The sequence below is a fragment of the Boleophthalmus pectinirostris genome, unplaced genomic scaffold (assembly GCF_026225935.1).
Source record: "Boleophthalmus pectinirostris isolate CB_2022bp ecotype Guang Dong unplaced genomic scaffold, ASM2622593v1 HiC_scaffold_10, whole genome shotgun sequence".
NCBI classification, from domain to species: domain Eukaryota; kingdom Metazoa; phylum Chordata; class Actinopteri; order Gobiiformes; family Gobiidae; genus Boleophthalmus; species Boleophthalmus pectinirostris.
Window position 1 is genome coordinate 25512754 of NW_026570971.1, and position 18711 is coordinate 25531464.

An 18711-nucleotide genomic window follows, 5' to 3' on the forward strand; every position below is an offset into this window, starting at 1 on the left:
TGAAACCTGGCTACACTTCATCTTGCACAGCTGAGAGATATTTGGCTTGCAGGAGGAAGCACATGAGATCCTCAGGATAGATTGAAGATGCTCATCAGTGAGCCTTGACCTGTAGTTTGATGGTGCTTTCACACACTTTCACACTGGTGTGAACGCGAACCCGGGTCCAAACCATAGACAGCAGGTCCAAACGAACTATTCGAAATGCATCATGGGGGAAACGCGTCTCCTTTGCCTGAAATGACGCGCTGTACGACTCCAGCGCAGTAACAGATTGTTGTCTAGATGCAGCCGCGATTCATTTTCGAATTATTTTACCAACAATGGCCAATACAGAGAATGTAATACACGAAGATCAGAGCAAGTACGTGCGAACGTGTGGCTCCAGAGTGAGTCAAAGTTGGGGTTGTGTACTTCTGTTCAGGACCTGCACAGAGGTCCCGGTGTGATCATGTAGGAACCAGCATTTTTTATTTTAGGCTTTAATTAACTAAATAATTTTATGGCAATAGGCAATCGCCCATTCAATTGATTCACCTTTAAAAAATGTCCTGCTTTTAGCCTAGTGTGAGAAATACAGTCGGACTAGATCCAAACCAGAGTCCCGAAGATGCAGCTCTGGTTCAGGCCGGGCTCAGATGACGTGGAGCGGGGAGTAAAAAGCGCTTTCCCCGGGAAGAACCAAATGCGCGGAGGGCAGACATCAGCTAAACTGGATTCACGCTTCTGTCCGGATGCTTTGCACCACCTCGGAACCAGCCGCGGTTCTTGAGCGCGGAGGAGCGCTGTTGGCTGCTGCTGTTACCCGAAATCTGGGCTGATGCGGTGAGTTTGTACAAAGTTCTACGTTGCTGTTTTATGAGTTCATGGTGATAAGATGAGGACGACCCGCGGTATTAACAGGGAACATCAGTGTTGGTTACTGGAGGTATCCTTGTCCTACCGGGATACAGAGGCTCGTTAATCGGACCAGTTTTGGTTCGTTTGCCGGTGTGAAAGCGGACCACACTGGAGTGTATCTGCTTCTCGTATGTCAAACATGGATGGAAGATGCTTGTTTTTGCCTCGTATTTTTTGCTAACATGTCGCCAAGCCTCTGGAATAGATCACTGCAGTTTTGTCGTGCTTGCATATTGATGGGACAGCTGTGTTTGCCGCTGAGTGCGCGTGGATTTCGGCGACGCACAGGTGGAGTTTGGTCATCTGGTTGCCAGCAAGTTACGCACCGAGTGTTGAGCAGGTAAACAGACTGTCAAAGTTTTTTTATTTCTTATTAGCCCCTCCAATAATGGTCCCATACTTATGAACAGGGGGATTCTGTCAGCGTTCCTCTGCGCTCTGATACTGTGGTTGTGGGAGCGTAAAGTGAAGTGTGCACACGTGTACCACCATGTGTGGTTTGTTTTGGTTCTTCGGTGACGCCGTATGTGCACATGTACTCATATTAACAGATCCACTTAGACTCGTTGCTTCACAACTGCTGTAAATTGACTTTTGGGATGTAAACTGCGTTAATAATCTGTTGTTTTGAATCTGCATGGGCATCGATTGCAGCTTCATCTGTCAGTGCGGCCCGCGGTGGAGGGGTGGGATTGTGCGTACATCTACCATGGGCCGCACTGACATTATTCTTTGGAATTAAGTGGCGGGCTGCAAAAAATCCTTCCGAGGGCTGCAGTTGGCCCCCGGGCCGTGAGTCTGAGACCCCTGGATTAGAGACTAGTGTGGACAGTTGGACAGAGTGCATATACAGTATGTACATACATATGGACAGCACTAACCTGTTAGGCATTGCATTCCAAATAGGAAGAGAACATGGAGGCGCTTCTGGGTCCATCGGCTCTTTTACACTGGGAAATTGTCACCTTTCTCTGTGACTGCTACAGTGAGCCTCATCATTTTGGTCTTAAAATGTTCATATTAACCTACATGATTCTTATGTTTTTATTTCGCCGTTTTGTCTGCAAATAAATTCTGTTTCCTAATACAGAACTCGGCTCCAAATTTGCCCCTATAACCGCCGGCATCGTGAGCTTCACCCACTCTACCTTATTTCCGTCATTCTGGCAGACACACGGGCGACCTACCACCGTCTATGAAGTGAATGAGTAATGCGTTCAGTGTGGCCAGAGCTTTGAGAGCCTTGTCATGCTTGTCAAAAGCACTTTATTTGATTTCTTTTATAACCAAAATGTAATAAAAGTACTGACCAAAATCAAGGCTGAAGAAATGGGCTGAACTCAAATACCAGGCCCGTCTGCTTTGACAAACGAAACAAGTACCAAACCAGTGAATTCTAAAATACACAGAACACTTCAGAGCCGACATGTTAAGCCACTCACCCCAGGCCAGCTCTCTCTCTCTGGTCTCTCTCTCTCTCTGTCCCACTCATCTTCCGCCATGTTTTCTCCTCTCTCTTCGCCCTCTCTCCATCTGTTGCCGGGGTGAAGGTTTGTCTTGATTAGGGGACTCTCTAGGCTTGCCTCTTTTATCACTGGCTGTGCAGAAAGACACCAACTGGCAGTGTCCAAATGGAGGCCCCGCTATCTCTCTCTCTCTCTCTCTTTCTCTTTCTCTCTGTCTGTCTCTACAGCAGCGTTTTCCACTTCACCAAACTCTCCCTCTCTCCCTGCCCTCGCATTATTGTTACATTCTCATTTTGCCTTCACAATGTGAGCTTAAGTCTCCTGTGTTTCTCCTCATTTGCTTGCTATAGTTCTTACTCTCACACTTTGGGAATATTGAGATGTTACGCCAAGTCTCTCTCTTTTTCTCCCTCTACATCTCTCTCCCGCTCCTCTCTCTCCCCATTATCTCTCCCTTTCTCTCTCTCTCTCTCTATCCCTCCTTTTGCTTTTCCTCCCTCTCTTTCACTCTCTCTCCTCTAGTCCTCTCTTTCTTCCATTTCTCTGTCTCTCTATTCCTCCTTTCTCTTTTCCTAATCTCATCTCTCCTTCTCTCTCTCTTTCCTCCCTTTTTCTCTCTCTCTCTCCTCCTCCCTTCTCTTTTCCTTCTCTCTCTCTCTCTCCCTCCTATCCTTTTCCTTCTCTCTCTCTCTTTCTCTTTCTCTTTCTCCCTTTCTCTCTCTCTCTCTTTCCTCCCTCTCTCTTCTCTTTTCCCTATCTATCCCTCCTTTCTCTTTTCCTTTTCTCTCTATCCCTCCTTTCTCTTTTCATTCTCTCTCTCTCCCTAGTTTCTCTTTTCCTTCTCTCTCTCTATCCCTCTTTCCTCCTCTCTCTCTTTATCCTCCTCTTCTCTTCCCTCTCTCTCTTCTCTCTCTCTCCCTCCTTTCTCTTTCTCTTCCCCCCCTCTCTCTCTCCCGTCCCCCTCCTTATATCCCTCTCTCTTTGTCTGGCTTTGTCTTTCTTTCTCTCTCTCTCTTACTCTCTATTCGCCCCTTCCTTCTCTTTCTAGTTTTCTCTTTGTTACTCTCTCTCCCTTTCTCTCTCGAGTCCACTTCTGTCTCTCTTCCCCCCTCCTTTCTCTCTCTTACTCCCCCCTCTCTTTCTCTCTTCCCTCTCTTCTCCCACTCTCTCTCTTCGTCTCATATAAAATAAATACAGACAGAGACCTGGGCTTCTACCTGCCTTTGACAATAATTCCAGACGTCTTCACACCGTCCTGTTTCCCATTCCAATGAGAGATTTTCACCCGAGTCTCATTCTCTATTCCACAGAGCTACGCTTTAAAATCCAAAAAAAAAGAACCCACCAGAACAGAACCAGAACTGAACCAGAATCACAGTTATTATTTCTGAATAATATGCATTTTTTGCTATAGTTCTAACCTATGAGAGTCTGAACATGTATTTTACTATGTGTCCATTTTAAATCGCAATTTTGATCTAAAAAGCAACTAAAAGAACAAAAAAAAAAATACAAAATACAAAAAAAGATTCTCACCTGCCCCTTTATACTGCCTCATCACAACAGAGAGCTGTGCCTTTTGGACCGTGCAGACGACAGCCAGCTACTATAGATAACTTCAAAATATATTCAAAATATTGCAACACTTTTTAACCAAATATCATTAACAAACTAAGAAAAGAAAAACAAAAACGGAACTAATGGTCCCTGTAAATAATAAAAAAAAATAACAAGAACACTTTTTAAACTAAAAATAAACTACTTTTTCGTACAACTTTATGCGAGTTATTGATGGGAAACATTTAGAATATGATTAAAAGCTCTTACAAGTTGAGTTTTTATTTTTATTTTTTTCATATTTCCTGACGGGACACTGTAGCATGATCTTAGAGAAGTGAACAAAGGAAACCTACAAAACAAATCAATAGTTCACAAGGTTCACAAGGAAATCCAACTTGGTACCTGCTTGTTTTGAGACACAAGTACTAGAAATGCATGACTCTTCACAACATGGTAAAGAACTTCCAAATCTTGTCTTGTAAAACATTGGCATAAAGTCTGAGAGCAGCGGTGACTGCGAGAGGAGAGAGAGGAGAGGGGTCTTCGGGAGGGTACGCTTTGGGTGACACAGATATTGAATCAAAGACAGGATTTGTGTCTCGCTCCTATGTGTTTACAGCAGGCACGAACGCAGTGGGAATCAGAAGAGCTGAGGTACGCCGGAGCATTGTAAAGTGTACATGCAAGAGGGAATAAACATCTACAGCAACAATGGTCTGGGCTCAATCTGAAGAAAAAGACGCAGTTTCAGCTTGAGTACTCCGCTGCATGGAGATGTCCTGATTATAGCAAAACAGGCAAAACAACTTGAGTTATGGCATTAATTTGGGATTCATAAAACTTTTTATATCAGATTTATTTTGTAAATGTTTATTCATTGTTTTAAAGGTATATTTATTGTTTTAAAGGTATAAAACAATGACTAAAGGTATGCAATTGTTTTAAAAGGTATAAAATCTACTAATCCACTTTTTTACAGTGTCCATACAGATCTCAGAAGCTAAGCAGGGCTGGGCTTGGGTAGTACTTGGATGTGAGACCGCTGGGAATTATGTCATTGTGTCCTTAGGCAAGGCACTTCACCCACATTGCCTAGTATGAAAGTGGTGTTTGCGTGAGTGATGGTGGTGATCAGAAGGACAGATGGAGCAGATTGGCAGCCTCGCTTTCATCAGTCTGCCCCAGGGCAGCTGTGGCTACAATAGTAGTTTACCTTTATTGGGTATGGAGTGAGTAATTCTTTGTAAAGCATCTTTGAGACATTTGTCTGTGAAAAGTGCTATATTAATAAAAACTTATTTACTAACCAAATACTGTACAAGCCCAAGTAGCATAAACTCAAGCTTAAGGACTCAAACTCTTTTCTCTGTCTTTGTCTTTTTCTGTCTTCTCCCTCTCTCTCTCCTTCCTTTCTCTCCTTCTCTCTCTTACCCTATCCCCTCTCCCTCTCTTCCTCTCCCTCTCTCTCTTCATTCCCTTTCTTTCCATTTTTCTCTCTGACTCTCTCCTCTCTCCCTCTTGTTTGCCTAATATTTCTAGGTAACTTGTGTGCCACCTCCTTGTCTCCATGGAGATGTTATTGCCTTGTCTGAAATGTTCCACAGTACAGCAAACATCTTGCATTTATTCAATTACAGATGTTTGGATGCTCCAAAATAGTGAAAAACAGACATTCTTATTGTCTCTCCATATATGATCTATAATCTGGCCTGGAGGCGTGACCTGCGTGTCTCCATAGAAACAGAGAAGTTTGATGCCATACTGTGGAACATTCCAGGCAAAGCAATAACATCTGGAGACACGGTGTTCCATTCACCAGTATAGAATACCAAGTGCACTTTTAAATATTGAGTGTGTTATTCTAATAATATAAAGTTAAAAGATTGTATTTATCTAGCAGCTCTCCTTTCATATTCTTAGCTTCACTTACCATACAGGCATAGTCTCTTTGGATATCCTTTTGAAGTTACTTTTAATATACTTACCCCCCTATGCTTTTTCCATGGCTGTTTTTACTCCCGTGTGCATGTAGACATTACAATGCTAGTCCTTACCTCAGCTATTCTAGTCCCCACAGCGCGTCCACCTGCTGTAAACACTAAAGTGAGGCCGCAAATCCTGACTTCGATACAATACACATGTCATTCAAAGCGTACCCTCCAAAAGACCCTTATTCCCTATATACGCTCTTATACTCAAGATTACCTGGCAACTTTCAAAACATAATTGCAAAACAAGAACCCGGGGAGATAGGTATAGAGGAACATTGTGAAAACATACACGCCCACAGCAAGTAGGTGAAGACAGGAGAGGCTATAGGTTAAATATGTGTAAAAATCCACTTTACAGTCACCTTCAGAGGGCAAGCGCGCCGAAGGGCCGGGCTAGAAAACTGTTAAACATCTAATAAAGATAAAAGGGGTGTTTTATGAGACAAAATATGAAACAAAATGAGGTTAAATGTTTGATTTTAGGTGGATGTAAAAAGATAAATTAAACTATTGGAATTATGTTACTGTGTGAAACATTTTAAATGGCCTATGTGTTTGTAACAGGTTACGTTAAAGGTGCATTGTGTAACTTTTCTGGTGACAGGGCTGCTATCTGCTTGTCTCAATGGTGATGTTATTGCTTTGTCTGCAATGTTTCACAGTATGGCATTAAACCTTTTCTATCTTCAGGGAGACCAAACCAGACCAAGGTTACGTTTATATGACGAAGGTCTGAACAGAAGATGCAAAAGTGGCGTTGCATCTTCACTTTTTATTCTGCGTTTAGACGAGTGTTTTTCACAAAAGTGTGTGGAATTCGATTGGGTATGCTTGTACTTAAGAGCAAGGGCATCTTTGGACATACGGAAGTTTTCACGCCACGCATTTTCATCAATTACTCCTTCCACAAAGTTGTCCCACCATCGAATGGTTCTCCCAGGTCTTGTTCATTGTGTCTGGCTCGCCTGTGACGAACTGGTGCATCCACAATTTGACAGAGGTGATTGCAGATCCTTCTATGTTCACTAATAGTATCTCTGCATATTCTGTACATTTTTTGGGATGCCTCCTTTAAGTTTATTAGAGCTGCCAGAGAAGCTTGAAGGTCCGATGCATGGAAATGATCTGGCATGTTTGTTTCTGTGTGCTGTATGTATGGAACATAAACGCATACGTGATGTGAGTAGATCTGACCAGAGTTTTGCGTCTTGGGCAGTGTAGACTGAACCGCTACGGTGGAGCGTATTCAACTTTTCCACTCTGGAGAGTTGTTTCAGATTTTTGCATTTTCAGCCCCAAAAACATCGTCACAGTCTAAACGAAAGGCACTTCCAATAAAATATTTAGCAGTTTTTACCCGCAAGCGTTCTCATGTAAACAGGCCCCAAGTTACAGGTCATATCTGTGGCGAGGCGACTCCGGTCACAATCAAAATGCCTTTTTCTGGATCCTCCACCAGAAAAGTTACGCAGTGTACATTTAAGTTTATATTTATGTGAACAGTGTATTAAAGGTGCACTATGTAGCTTTTCGTTTGGCCGTCCATCACTTGCTAGTTCTATGAATACGTCATTGCTCTGCCAGATCTGACCTGTAACTTGGTCTGGTTTGGTTTCCTTGAAGATAGAAAGGTTTCATACTATACTGTAAAACACTGCAGACAAATGAATAATATCTCCATGGGGAAAAGCATTTGACAGGTCCTACACCAGAAAAGTTACACAACGCACTTTTAACGGGTCAGATCTGTGGTTAAATGTGGGTTAAGAAAATGCAGAAATCTACTTTACAGTCACCTTCAGAGGGCATACGCGCAGAGGGACCGGCCAGGCTAGAAAACTGTGAAACATAATAAAGACCTCAATAAAGGAGGAGTTTTATGGGCGCTGGCATCTCCACTGGCAACGTCCACTCTATTTCCAAAAGCGCCACAATTTACAGCCTAAACCCCAATACTGAAACACATTCATAAATACAGCACTCAAATTAGCTTCAGTACAACTCACGCTAATTCAAAGCATGGCTGTATATCTGGCTGGCCTAATTAACCGCAAATGAACTAATCAATCACATGCAAATCTATAAAAGAAAACTATAAACATATTAGTCATAGCGTAATAACTCTGTATCTATATTTGCGGAATGGAGAAAGAAAATGGAAGTGTTATTGAGGTTGTGGTATAGGGGAAAAACATTCGGCTGTTATTATACGGGCTATAGTGCGGTATTGATTTAGTGCCAATGGTCCAAGTGCGGCATATGATGTGGTTAGGAACACAAATGATTACAGCAGAAAATGCAATGTGAAAATAATGTGGTATAGGCAGCTAGAGGGGTTTCAGGTACTGCTACTTCAAAATATTTACTATGATGATGTATGATAATGATATGATGAATGGCAAACTGCTACCACTTCTCCTGCAGGTACAGCAGTTCACATCAGGGCAGGGAATCATAGGGTCCCTCGCAATTTGAAACACAATTCGATATTATCTGAATATGGCGATACATGTGATAAACAGTATACTGCTGTTTTTTAAGAACCAAATACATTTATAGGAACAATATTTCTTTGTTAAACCACTACTTGTGAATTACTTTAAGCACCATTACTACTGCGTGTAAATACGAACTGCAAATATTTAAAGTGGCGTCGCATCTTCACTTTTTATTCAGTGAGATGAGTATTTTCAGGAGGAAATCTGCGTGCATACGGTGATGCAAAAAGTGTGTGGAATTCGATCGGATATGTATGCCGTCTGGCTCGCCTGCCATGAACTGGTGTATCCAGAATTTGACAGAGGTAATAGCAGATCCTTCTCTGTTCACTAATAGTATTTCTGCAGATTCTGTACATTTGTTGGGATGCCTCCTGTAAGCACCTTGAAGGTCCGACGCATAGAAATGATCCGACATGTTTGTTTCTGTGTCCTGTATGTATGTGACATAAATGCGCACACAACGTGAGCAGATGTGACCAGCGTTTTGCGTCTTGGGCAGTGTAAACGCAACAGCAGAGTGTATTCAACTTTTCCACTCTGGAGGGTGGTTTCAGATTTTTGTGTTTTTAGCCCCAAAAACACCACCTACACGAAAGACACGTTCGATAAAATATTTTGTCATTTTACCTGCAAGTGCTCTTGTGTAAACAGGCCCCAAAACAGTGAATATGTTAAGTGTACTGCATAAACAAGCTTCCTTCCACAAAACTGTAGTTTGGGCACAAAAAATATTGCTACAAGATACCAAAAAATACTCACAGCCTCCCATGTTAACAATGCTAAATCACCAAATATATAAATATTCAATATTTTTGCATATTCTAGTTCAGTTACTGTAACTACCACCACAACAACTATACTTCAAACAATTCAAGATCAATATTTCTTATATCAAGATCAATATACTCCAAATTGACAAAAGTAAAAAATGTAAAACAAATACAACCTGCTATTACTATTTACAACAACTTCTACTACATACTATACCATCAAGCTATTCTTAATGTATTTATTTATTTTAGAGCAGTATGTTTCTGCAGCTAAACATGAATTTCATTTGGGATCAATACGTCTCTTACTCTCTGTACTACTACTACTACTACTACCATTACTTCAAAACATCATACTTACACATCCTACAATATTATATAGCCAAAATTAGAAATAAATTACTATCACTATAGGTACTTTTACCACTACAAAGTGTTCACAATACTTTCTACTTGTCACAGCTATTTCAGTTTAAAAAAATTAAATCAGTATAAAAAACTGGCTAATTTCTCCCTTTGTGTATTTTCAAAGTTATCAAGCATCAAACTGAGCTTTTATTTAACAGAACCAGCTACTATCTTACACAGATCTAGTACTTTTGTATGTCTAAGTAAACCCAAAGTGGCTTGTTACGTGCTTCTGACAGGCTTGGATGTGTGGTTGGGTTTGACTGTGAGCGCTAATCCTCATCCTTATCAGACTGGACACTGTGTAAATAATATATGATGGCGTTCTCTTCCCCTGCAGCGCTATAAACTCACACACTGAAGTCCAGCTTTATCTGCCAATCAGGTTTGGACACAGGCTCTTTTTGTACGTCTGGTTATTATTAAAGGCTGTCCTGCGCGATTATTTCAAAATCATCTAGAGCTGCCAATCTGAGCAGCTGGATGTCTTTTTTTTACCCAATATAGTTAATTTAGTTGTATAAGACAAAATATGAAGCAAACTCAAGGTTGAAGTTTGGTTTTTGGAGGATATAAAAAGATGAAATAAACTTTTGGAATGATGTTTCTGTTTGAATTCCAAATAAACCAACTGTATAGAAAATATTTGAACAGTGTGTACTTTATTTATAGCTGAATAAATAATTTGTGTGGACTCTAGACAGAACAGTTATTGCCGCAGTAAAAACTAATGATTCATATTAAAGATGGACTGTGCAACTTTTCTGTTGGAATGTATTGTTTCCATTGAAATGTTATTTGCTTGCCTGGGATGTTCCACTGTTTTGCAATTCACTTATCTAACTCCACGGAGATGCCACCAGGCCAAGTTAACAGATCAGATCCGTGGAGAGGTGACCCTACTCACACTGTGGAACAATTCTGGCAAGTGGTGTTTCAACTACGTTCCTAATAACTTTGAAGTTGCTCTGAAAGAAAATTAAAATAGCTGAGTTCACATTTTCTGTTTTATGTATATCATTGCAATTTTCCACTACATCTACTACAGACCTGAGTCACCACTTGAACTGTTCTGGTCAGACGTAATGGACTAAGCGCTCACCCCAGTGAACTCTTTGAAATTACGATTATGTTTGATTCAGTGATTCACTTTCACAAATACAACTGAACAACTTGGACTTTATACCAGTCTCTATATTAAAACAATTTGTTGCTTCTTTTGCTGAAGTGAACTTTCAATCAGGGAATTGTAAAAATGTGCATATGAATTTTTAAATTTCTGCTAAAGATTAAAAAGTTTGTGACTTCCTCTGTTTGAAAATAAGAGAAATTGGGTACAGAGCTTATAAAAACGCTTCATACTACTCATTCTTATTGTCATTTCTTTCTGATTCAATCAACAAAAACAAAGCCGTACACCAGCACTTCTCAAAGTATTCCCATAGAGAAACTGGACTGATATTAGACCCTCTCAGAGTTTACCTTCTATAGCGAAGGGCTTTCCCACAGTCAGCAGTTTACAGTCTGCGTCGATGGAGACCTCATAATCCAGAAGGGCCTTGTCCATGATGAACGCATCCAGCAGGGGGGGGTCTGTCCTTCAGCGCCAACACACACACACAACACAGAAGAGAGAGCACAGGAGAGGGGAAACAACGTTAATGCAAGTATTTTTTTTATAAACTTTCTTTCTTTTCGTTAGGATAGTGCATAATTATGAGTCAAAGTAGTAAAATTGTTCTAAAGAGGGAACTAAACACCTAAACTCTGCCCAAGACGTTTGGAAAGATGTGATTACAACTTCCCAGGTCCAATTTTCTTCATCTAAATGTCATTGTGGTGTTCCGTTATGTTCACCTAATCAACAATTCCAACCATACCTCAGCTTTCATAATTTCCCCCACTGACACAAAACTCCAAGTGCACTGGGTACATGCGATTAGAAGAGATGAGGGGCCAAATTCAAGATGATTCCAAACAGCACATACATCTGCAGTCTTCATTTTACTGTTGATGACATTTACTTCCATGGGTTTTATCACACTGAGCCAAAGATGTTCATTTTGTCTTCTTATGTACTTTAACTTCTTGGGTTCTTTTTAAAAACAGTACAGTAAAGTGTATTTTACCTTGTTGACATGTTTTGGTTGCTACAAAAATGCAGCACCATATACGAAATCCAATGCAAATCATGCAATAACATAATAATACATAGGGGAAACCGGCTGGGCATTTCACATTCGAAAAAAGGAACACCAAAACGAATGTGAAAAGGAAACATCAGGGAGACTCACCAGAACACAAAAAGATAAAGCAGAACAGGAAAACCTAAAATCCGCCATATCAGACCACTGTAAAAGAAATAACCACATTATGGATTGGGACAGGGCTTGGGTCATTGGATCGGAAAACAACAAGTTCAAACATTGGATCAGGGAGGCCACTGAAATCAGGAAACAAGGCACAGACAGCATTAACTGTGATGACAGAGTGTTCCTCCTTTCACACACCTGGGACACCCTCCTCCAGAGAACACCAACTGACGGGAGGCGTGGTCAGTCTGAGCGACCTGAGGTCCATCAGGATGACCACGCCTACAGGAAGTAACAACAGCTGATGTACGACACGTCACGACCAACACCGGTGACAGTTCTGACGATGGCTTGCAGCAGCAGCCAAAACATGTCAACAAGGTAAATACACTTTACTGTATTGTCTTTAAAAAGAACTCAAGAAGTTAAAGGGTTTTATCACAGTTGGTTTTAATAGATCCTTTTTAGGCGAGCCCATCGTCGGTAACTACAAACAAAGTTGTAATCACATCTTTCCAAATGACTTCCTGGTTTGTAACGTAAGTGTGAATAGAGCCTGTTCACGGACCCGTCTGGTTAGTTCCACTTCTCTCAAAACTGTGGATCCACACTTCCCGCTCCATTCACTGTGTATTGGGAATTAGCTGAGTTGTGCTAAAATCGATAAAATTGATATTCAAATATTAGTCACAGGACAGCAGGTACAGATACATTATCACAGACAGCGTGTAAAGAACTACTTCACCGCTGTCTGATATTTAAATATTGATTTATTTTAGCATGACTCAACTAATTTCCAATACACAATAAATGGATTGGGAAGTGTGGATCCGCAGTTTTTGAGAGGAGCAGAACTAGCCAGGTGGCTCGTGAATAGAGCCTATAGAGCTGATAAACTTGACAAGACCTGGAGGAATGTGCTTGGTCGAACAAACATCCACACTTCAACCTCCGCTCCTGCAGTCAGGTGTTTGTAACAGAAACACTTGGCTGTATCCGGGCAGTCTTCTGTGATGCCACCAAGCACTTAAAACTGCAGTAGCTACGTTTTTGGCAAGAAAGCTGCAAATATACCTAGCTTGCACTAAAATGACCACACAAGCACTAGGGACAGTATATAATGAACGCTATTAAAACACACTTACACAGTTTAGTGGCAGAAGTTGAAAAAGTTGATTTAGTGTTCAGTTCCAGTACAGTAAATCAAGCAAAGTTAAGCATTTGTATCGCTTATAGTTTCTCTGCTGCCATTAGTACTACTAAATCTAACAGCATAACTAAAGGGTTGATGGTTATTTGATCCAAACTGTTGTTGTGTCCTTGTGCAAAATACACAAACTCACATTCATCATCTACATTAAAATGTATTTTGTAACATATTTTGTTACATGGTCCAATCTGAATCAGACAAATGCCTTATCTTTTTCTCATTAAAACTGTGAATTTTGAAGTTTAAGTGTTTCTTTACTGTAGGAAACACATTTTGAATAACACCAAATTAAAAAGTAACTATAAATAAGTTTTCAGAGCGTGTATTTTCAGTATGTATTTAGTTCCCAACATAACCCACATTGCCAGTATGAACATGTCCATTGTGCTTTGAATTATTATAATCACTCTCTTCTCCTCCTGCCATAGCAACAACAAAAAATACTACTACTGCTGCTACTACTACTACTACTACTATTGCCTTGTTTACCCAACTAGCACTGCTATTCCACCGCTACAACAGACCTACTTGAGTAAGTCTGAGCATGAATAAAACTACAAATAAATACAAGATGTATTCTGAAATTAGCTTACTCCAGGGAATGCTCTCAAACCCACAGTCTGTCTCCTGGAGTCCATTACACCTGGGATTAGATTAGCAGCATTCTCTCCCAGCACAAACACATACATCATTATGTGTTAGTGAACAGGCTCTGCTGCTCACTGATAAGACATGGACACACTGCCCACAGCTCTCCCAGTGCGCTCGCATTGATCCAATTGACCCTCATTGACCCCTAATAATAGAGTAGTCCGCCGTGTGCTGACCAAGGCCAACTTTTTGGATACTAAGCACATATTGGATGGAAATATATCAAGACCTCATTCTTATAAGAAATGAGATTAGCTGGTGCACATGCAGATTCATAATAATTCATACAGATATACCGGGATTTGAACGCTGGACTGATAAATTCTTGGGCTGCAAGTTAAACGCAATGGAATCGAAATCGCAGTTTGAATGGACACAAAATTTGTCTAGCACAGTACAAAAATATATTGTACTGATATTTTGCAGTGACATCAATTGGACTGGGTATCAATAAGAAGTTGCCGATAATATACATACCTCGATACATAGGCCATGATATGATACATACCTCGATACATAGGCCACGCTACGATACATAAACCACGATACGATACATACCTCGCTACATAGGACACGCTACAATACATACCTCAATACATAGGCCACGATACGATACATACCTCGATAAATAGGCCATGACACGATATGTACCTCAATGCACAGGCCACGATACGATACATACTCGATACAAAAGCCATGATACAATACATACCTCGCTACATAGTACACGCTACGATACATACCTCGATAAATAAGCCGTGATACGATACAGACCTTGCTACATAGGACACGCTACGATACATACCTCAATACATAGGCCACAATATGATGCATACCTCGATACATAGGCCACAATATGATGCATACCTCGATACATAGGCCACAATATGATGCATGCCTCGCTGCACAGGCCATGATATGATACGTATCTTCATACAGTGAGCTTATGATTCAATATGATATATTTCAAAATCAATTAAATACGGTTCAATAAAAAAAAAACGGTTAAATCATGGCTTTGATACTAAAAGTCTTTGTTAAACCACTTCTTGTGCAAAGTTCATATGAAACACCTATTTTACTCATCAAAACAGTGAAAAAGTTAAATGTGTTGGCTCGATATCTAAACAAGCAACAAAACTGTAGAGATGTAACAAAATAATTTAGTAAAATATACCAAAAAATACTCTTGGCGATATATCGATACAGCAGCCCACGACATAGATACTGTATCATCACATTAACGATACGATATATTACTATTTCGATATATTTGCACACCCCTAGACATCATTCTTGGGCTGCGCTACATGTATCCCTAATGGTGGAATGTTTAGGAGTTACCACGGTGTCACAATGCATATAATAGCAAACACTTTTAAGAACTCAAGAATAAACACAAAATGGATTGAAAGAGCACATTTCCAGGAGCCTGTGATCAATACGAGCGTTCATGGTCCTGTTCAGGAGTTTGATTTTTTAGCAAAAAAAGTGAGAGTGACTAACCGAAAAACTGTTGGCAGTGCTAGGTAGTTTGTGACTTTGATTTTCTGTCTGAGAGACTTGTTTCAACAGCACAAATCGTCTCACCTATTGTAGTTCCATCTGTGTCAGTTCTTTATGATCAGATTACAGATTACATTTTATGGTTTGATAATCAGGAAGTGCAGGTTAGCAGGCGAGTTATTGTTTTTAGCACTACCGTCACAGCAAAATCGCGCTCTGGTCTGGAGAATTGTGAAAAGAGCTTATAAACTCATCACGGTCAATGATTAGGATGTTCAAAATGCATAAGGTAAGTCAGGAAGAACTTTGGACCACTGCAAATAGTTCAAAAAGAGCGAGGTCTGTTTTCATGTTTTTCAAACAGCAAAAATCTAGTACCGCACTTTTAAAGGATGCAATTATTGACGTAAAATCATTTCCTCCTCCAAGAACAGCAAAATATCTCGTCTTATTCTGTCTGAAAATGGCTAACGCTGTACAGACCTTTGCAAACATGTTCTAAAATGCATGGGATTCTGGTATTAGTTTGCCGATCTATAGACCGATTACAGATTTTTGCCAACTCTCCGCACGCATTGAAAAATGTGAAAAGTATCCTATTATTATAACATTAAAATATATTTGTATTATTATATTTCTTTATTTTATTTTTACTTGTACATATACATTTATATAATTATGCCTTATTGACACCTTTCTATTTTTATTTTTTGCTACTTACTTAGACCTTTTTATTTCCATTTATATTGTTGCTCCTTGTTATTATAATATATTGTGATGTGTGAGGTACTGTGTCCAAATAATTTCCCTGGTGGATCACTAAAGTTTGTCAAAGTCTAAATCTAATATCAATGCTTGTCAGAAAAATCGCAATTCAATATTTTTCCCCAAATCCTTCAGCTATAATGCATACGCTGTAAGCCTTGTTTTGGGAGAGACGTAAACACGCTAATAGTGCAAGCCTATAATTACCTGCGTCGTTGTTATTCAAGACATTAGCCGCTAAACAAAAGGTTGACTTTACAAAGAGTTGGGATGCTGGCGATGCACAAACTGTTTTTCTTCTGTCAAGGCCTGTCAGATATGAGCTCGGAGGCGTAGGAAGAGGAGATGTGATGTTTTTAAACCGGAGATACCTGCCATTACGTCGAGATTCAGAACACGGGGAGGAGGTGGGGTGTAACCTTGTGTAGTATCTGCTTGAGCATGCATTATTTCCTCTGACCGGAAACGCTGTTGTGCCCCCAGCTCTGTGCCTTTGCAGGAGAACACTTGAAAGATGTTTTTTATTTCTTCTATAAACAATGAATCCACTGTCCTCCTGTGTGTGGTGGCTTTGATGCTCTCACCTGTGTGTGTTTCTGTCTCTGTAGGCCTGCTAGTTTGGTCAGTTTTTGTTTTTGATGAAGATAATCCAACAGTAAACTTGGTCAGAGACACTGGTAAAGAAGATATTCTGTACTGCAAGACAAAAACACTAACCAAAAGTACATAAAAACATTTCCTCTTATCATAACGACAAGCTTTTCATGCCTATAGGCCAGTGTCACAATAGTTACTGTTTTGACTCATCACCCATAACATCAGAGATAAGCTTGGGGCACAGTATTTATTGTCTGTACATTTTTATTGAAAAACTTTTTTATTTGTATGCTTCTTATGATAACATCTGAACTATATTGGATGGAATAAGTGGCATATAAGTTCCTTTGCTTAAATACATGGTTTTATAGTAGTAACAGCTTATAAACATCGGAAACTACATATCCCATGATTCATTTCAGTGCAGACAACATGAAGAGATATGTTTTTTACTTGAATTCCTGGGATTATGATGGAAATAATTCACACTAAAATCTTGTCAAGGTATTTTAAAAGCAAAAAAGTGTCCCATCTACAATTGTATTAACCTCTTCAAAATACTGCAATAAATATCGTACCGTGAGATGCATATTGTGAGATTTGGATATCGTTACATCTCTATTGGTTACTGATTTTTTTCATTATGTTATTTTTCAGCTCATGTTCATATGGGTTATAAAGGATTTAGGATTTACAGGGTTTTTCAGTTACAGTATTAGTTGCATAAAGTCATCTTTAATAATATAATTGATTGTAACATTTTTATAGTAATACATTATTTGCCTGTGCGAGGAGCAGCAGCTCTACTCTGAGTTTGACCTTAGACTTAGCCTTAGACAAACTTTATTGATCCACAAGGGGCATAATTTGGACACAGTAGCTCACACATCACAATATAATATAATAACAGAGAGCAAAAATATAAATTAAATATATAAATTACATTCTAAATAAGTAGAAAACTGGTTTGCCTGTATTCAGCCTCACATTTTACTATAGGTAATTTTATGTATTTTACCATGTTAGTGTGTGTGTGTGTGTGTGTGTGTGTGTGTGTGTGCGTGTCTGGGTTGTTTGGTTGTGTGGGGTCGGGCAGCTGTGGGGGTTGGGTAAGTGGGTGGATGGATGGAAATGTGGGATTGTTTTTAATCACTGTAAAGCATTTTGTGTTACATTTTTGTATGAAAAGTGCTTTATAAATAAAGTTTGATTGATTGATTAATTGAAAAAAAAGATGACCAGAGACATAATTATATAATAATACACCTGAGGGATGGTACTACACATTCTGTCCTATGGAGATGTTATTGCTTGGCCTGGAATGTACAGTATGCAAGAATCTATGTTTCTCAAACTATGTTGTGTTTGGCTCTAAAATAACCAGTCAAGATGGACAATTTTAATGCCGTACTGTGGAAAATCCCAGGCAAAGCGATAACATTTTTACTTCAATAGCTTAGCGCAGCTCAATAGCTTTGCCATTGTGTGTGCCATTTATCCCCTGTTAAATAGTGTCTTTCCCTTGTTGTATGAAATGCGTAGCCCAGAGGAACAAGGCGAGGCTGGTGAGCTATAACCTTAAGTGTAGCTAACTGCTTGACCGTGCATTATCCCACACCTGATCCATTGGTTCTCTGTAGCACGCGTGCCCTCCAGCCCTCTCCCTCTCCTCCCAAACACTTGAAAGATGTGTGTTTTTTTCCGCTAAGATTTGAGTGCAGTATTGGGGTCAGTAGTTTTGTCGACACAGTATTTTATTTTAGTCCTTCACTCGGGTCTCTGCACTGCCACAGCTTCTAACTACTAAAGTCCACATCCCTCTCTCTCTCTCTCTCACTATTTGCAAACAATGCCAGCTTCATCATCGGCGCCGCTCTCATCCTCTTCCTCAGCGTTTTCTATCTCCCCTCTTGGATCACATCGTCAGCACATGCACTATCTCCGCATCTCGGCTGCATGGAGCCGCGTGGAGCTCTGAGGGACCGTGGATGTCGGGAGCTGAAGCTGTGTTAGCAAGATTGTACTTTTTTCCTCCAAGAATCTGCTCACATACACATTTGGATATAGCTGTCAC

General features: G+C 40.1%; 1 protein-coding gene across 1 annotated transcript in view; it reads right to left on the reverse strand.

Moving 5' to 3' along the window:
• Nucleotides 1-18711, reverse strand: part of LOC110157540 (glutamate receptor ionotropic, NMDA 3B-like) — a 276111-nt gene that overhangs the window by 36507 nt on the left and 220893 nt on the right. The window contains 1 exon segment of the mRNA XM_020921888.2: nt 11079-11194. Coding sequence (XP_020777547.2) covers nt 11079-11194 — 116 coding nt within the window.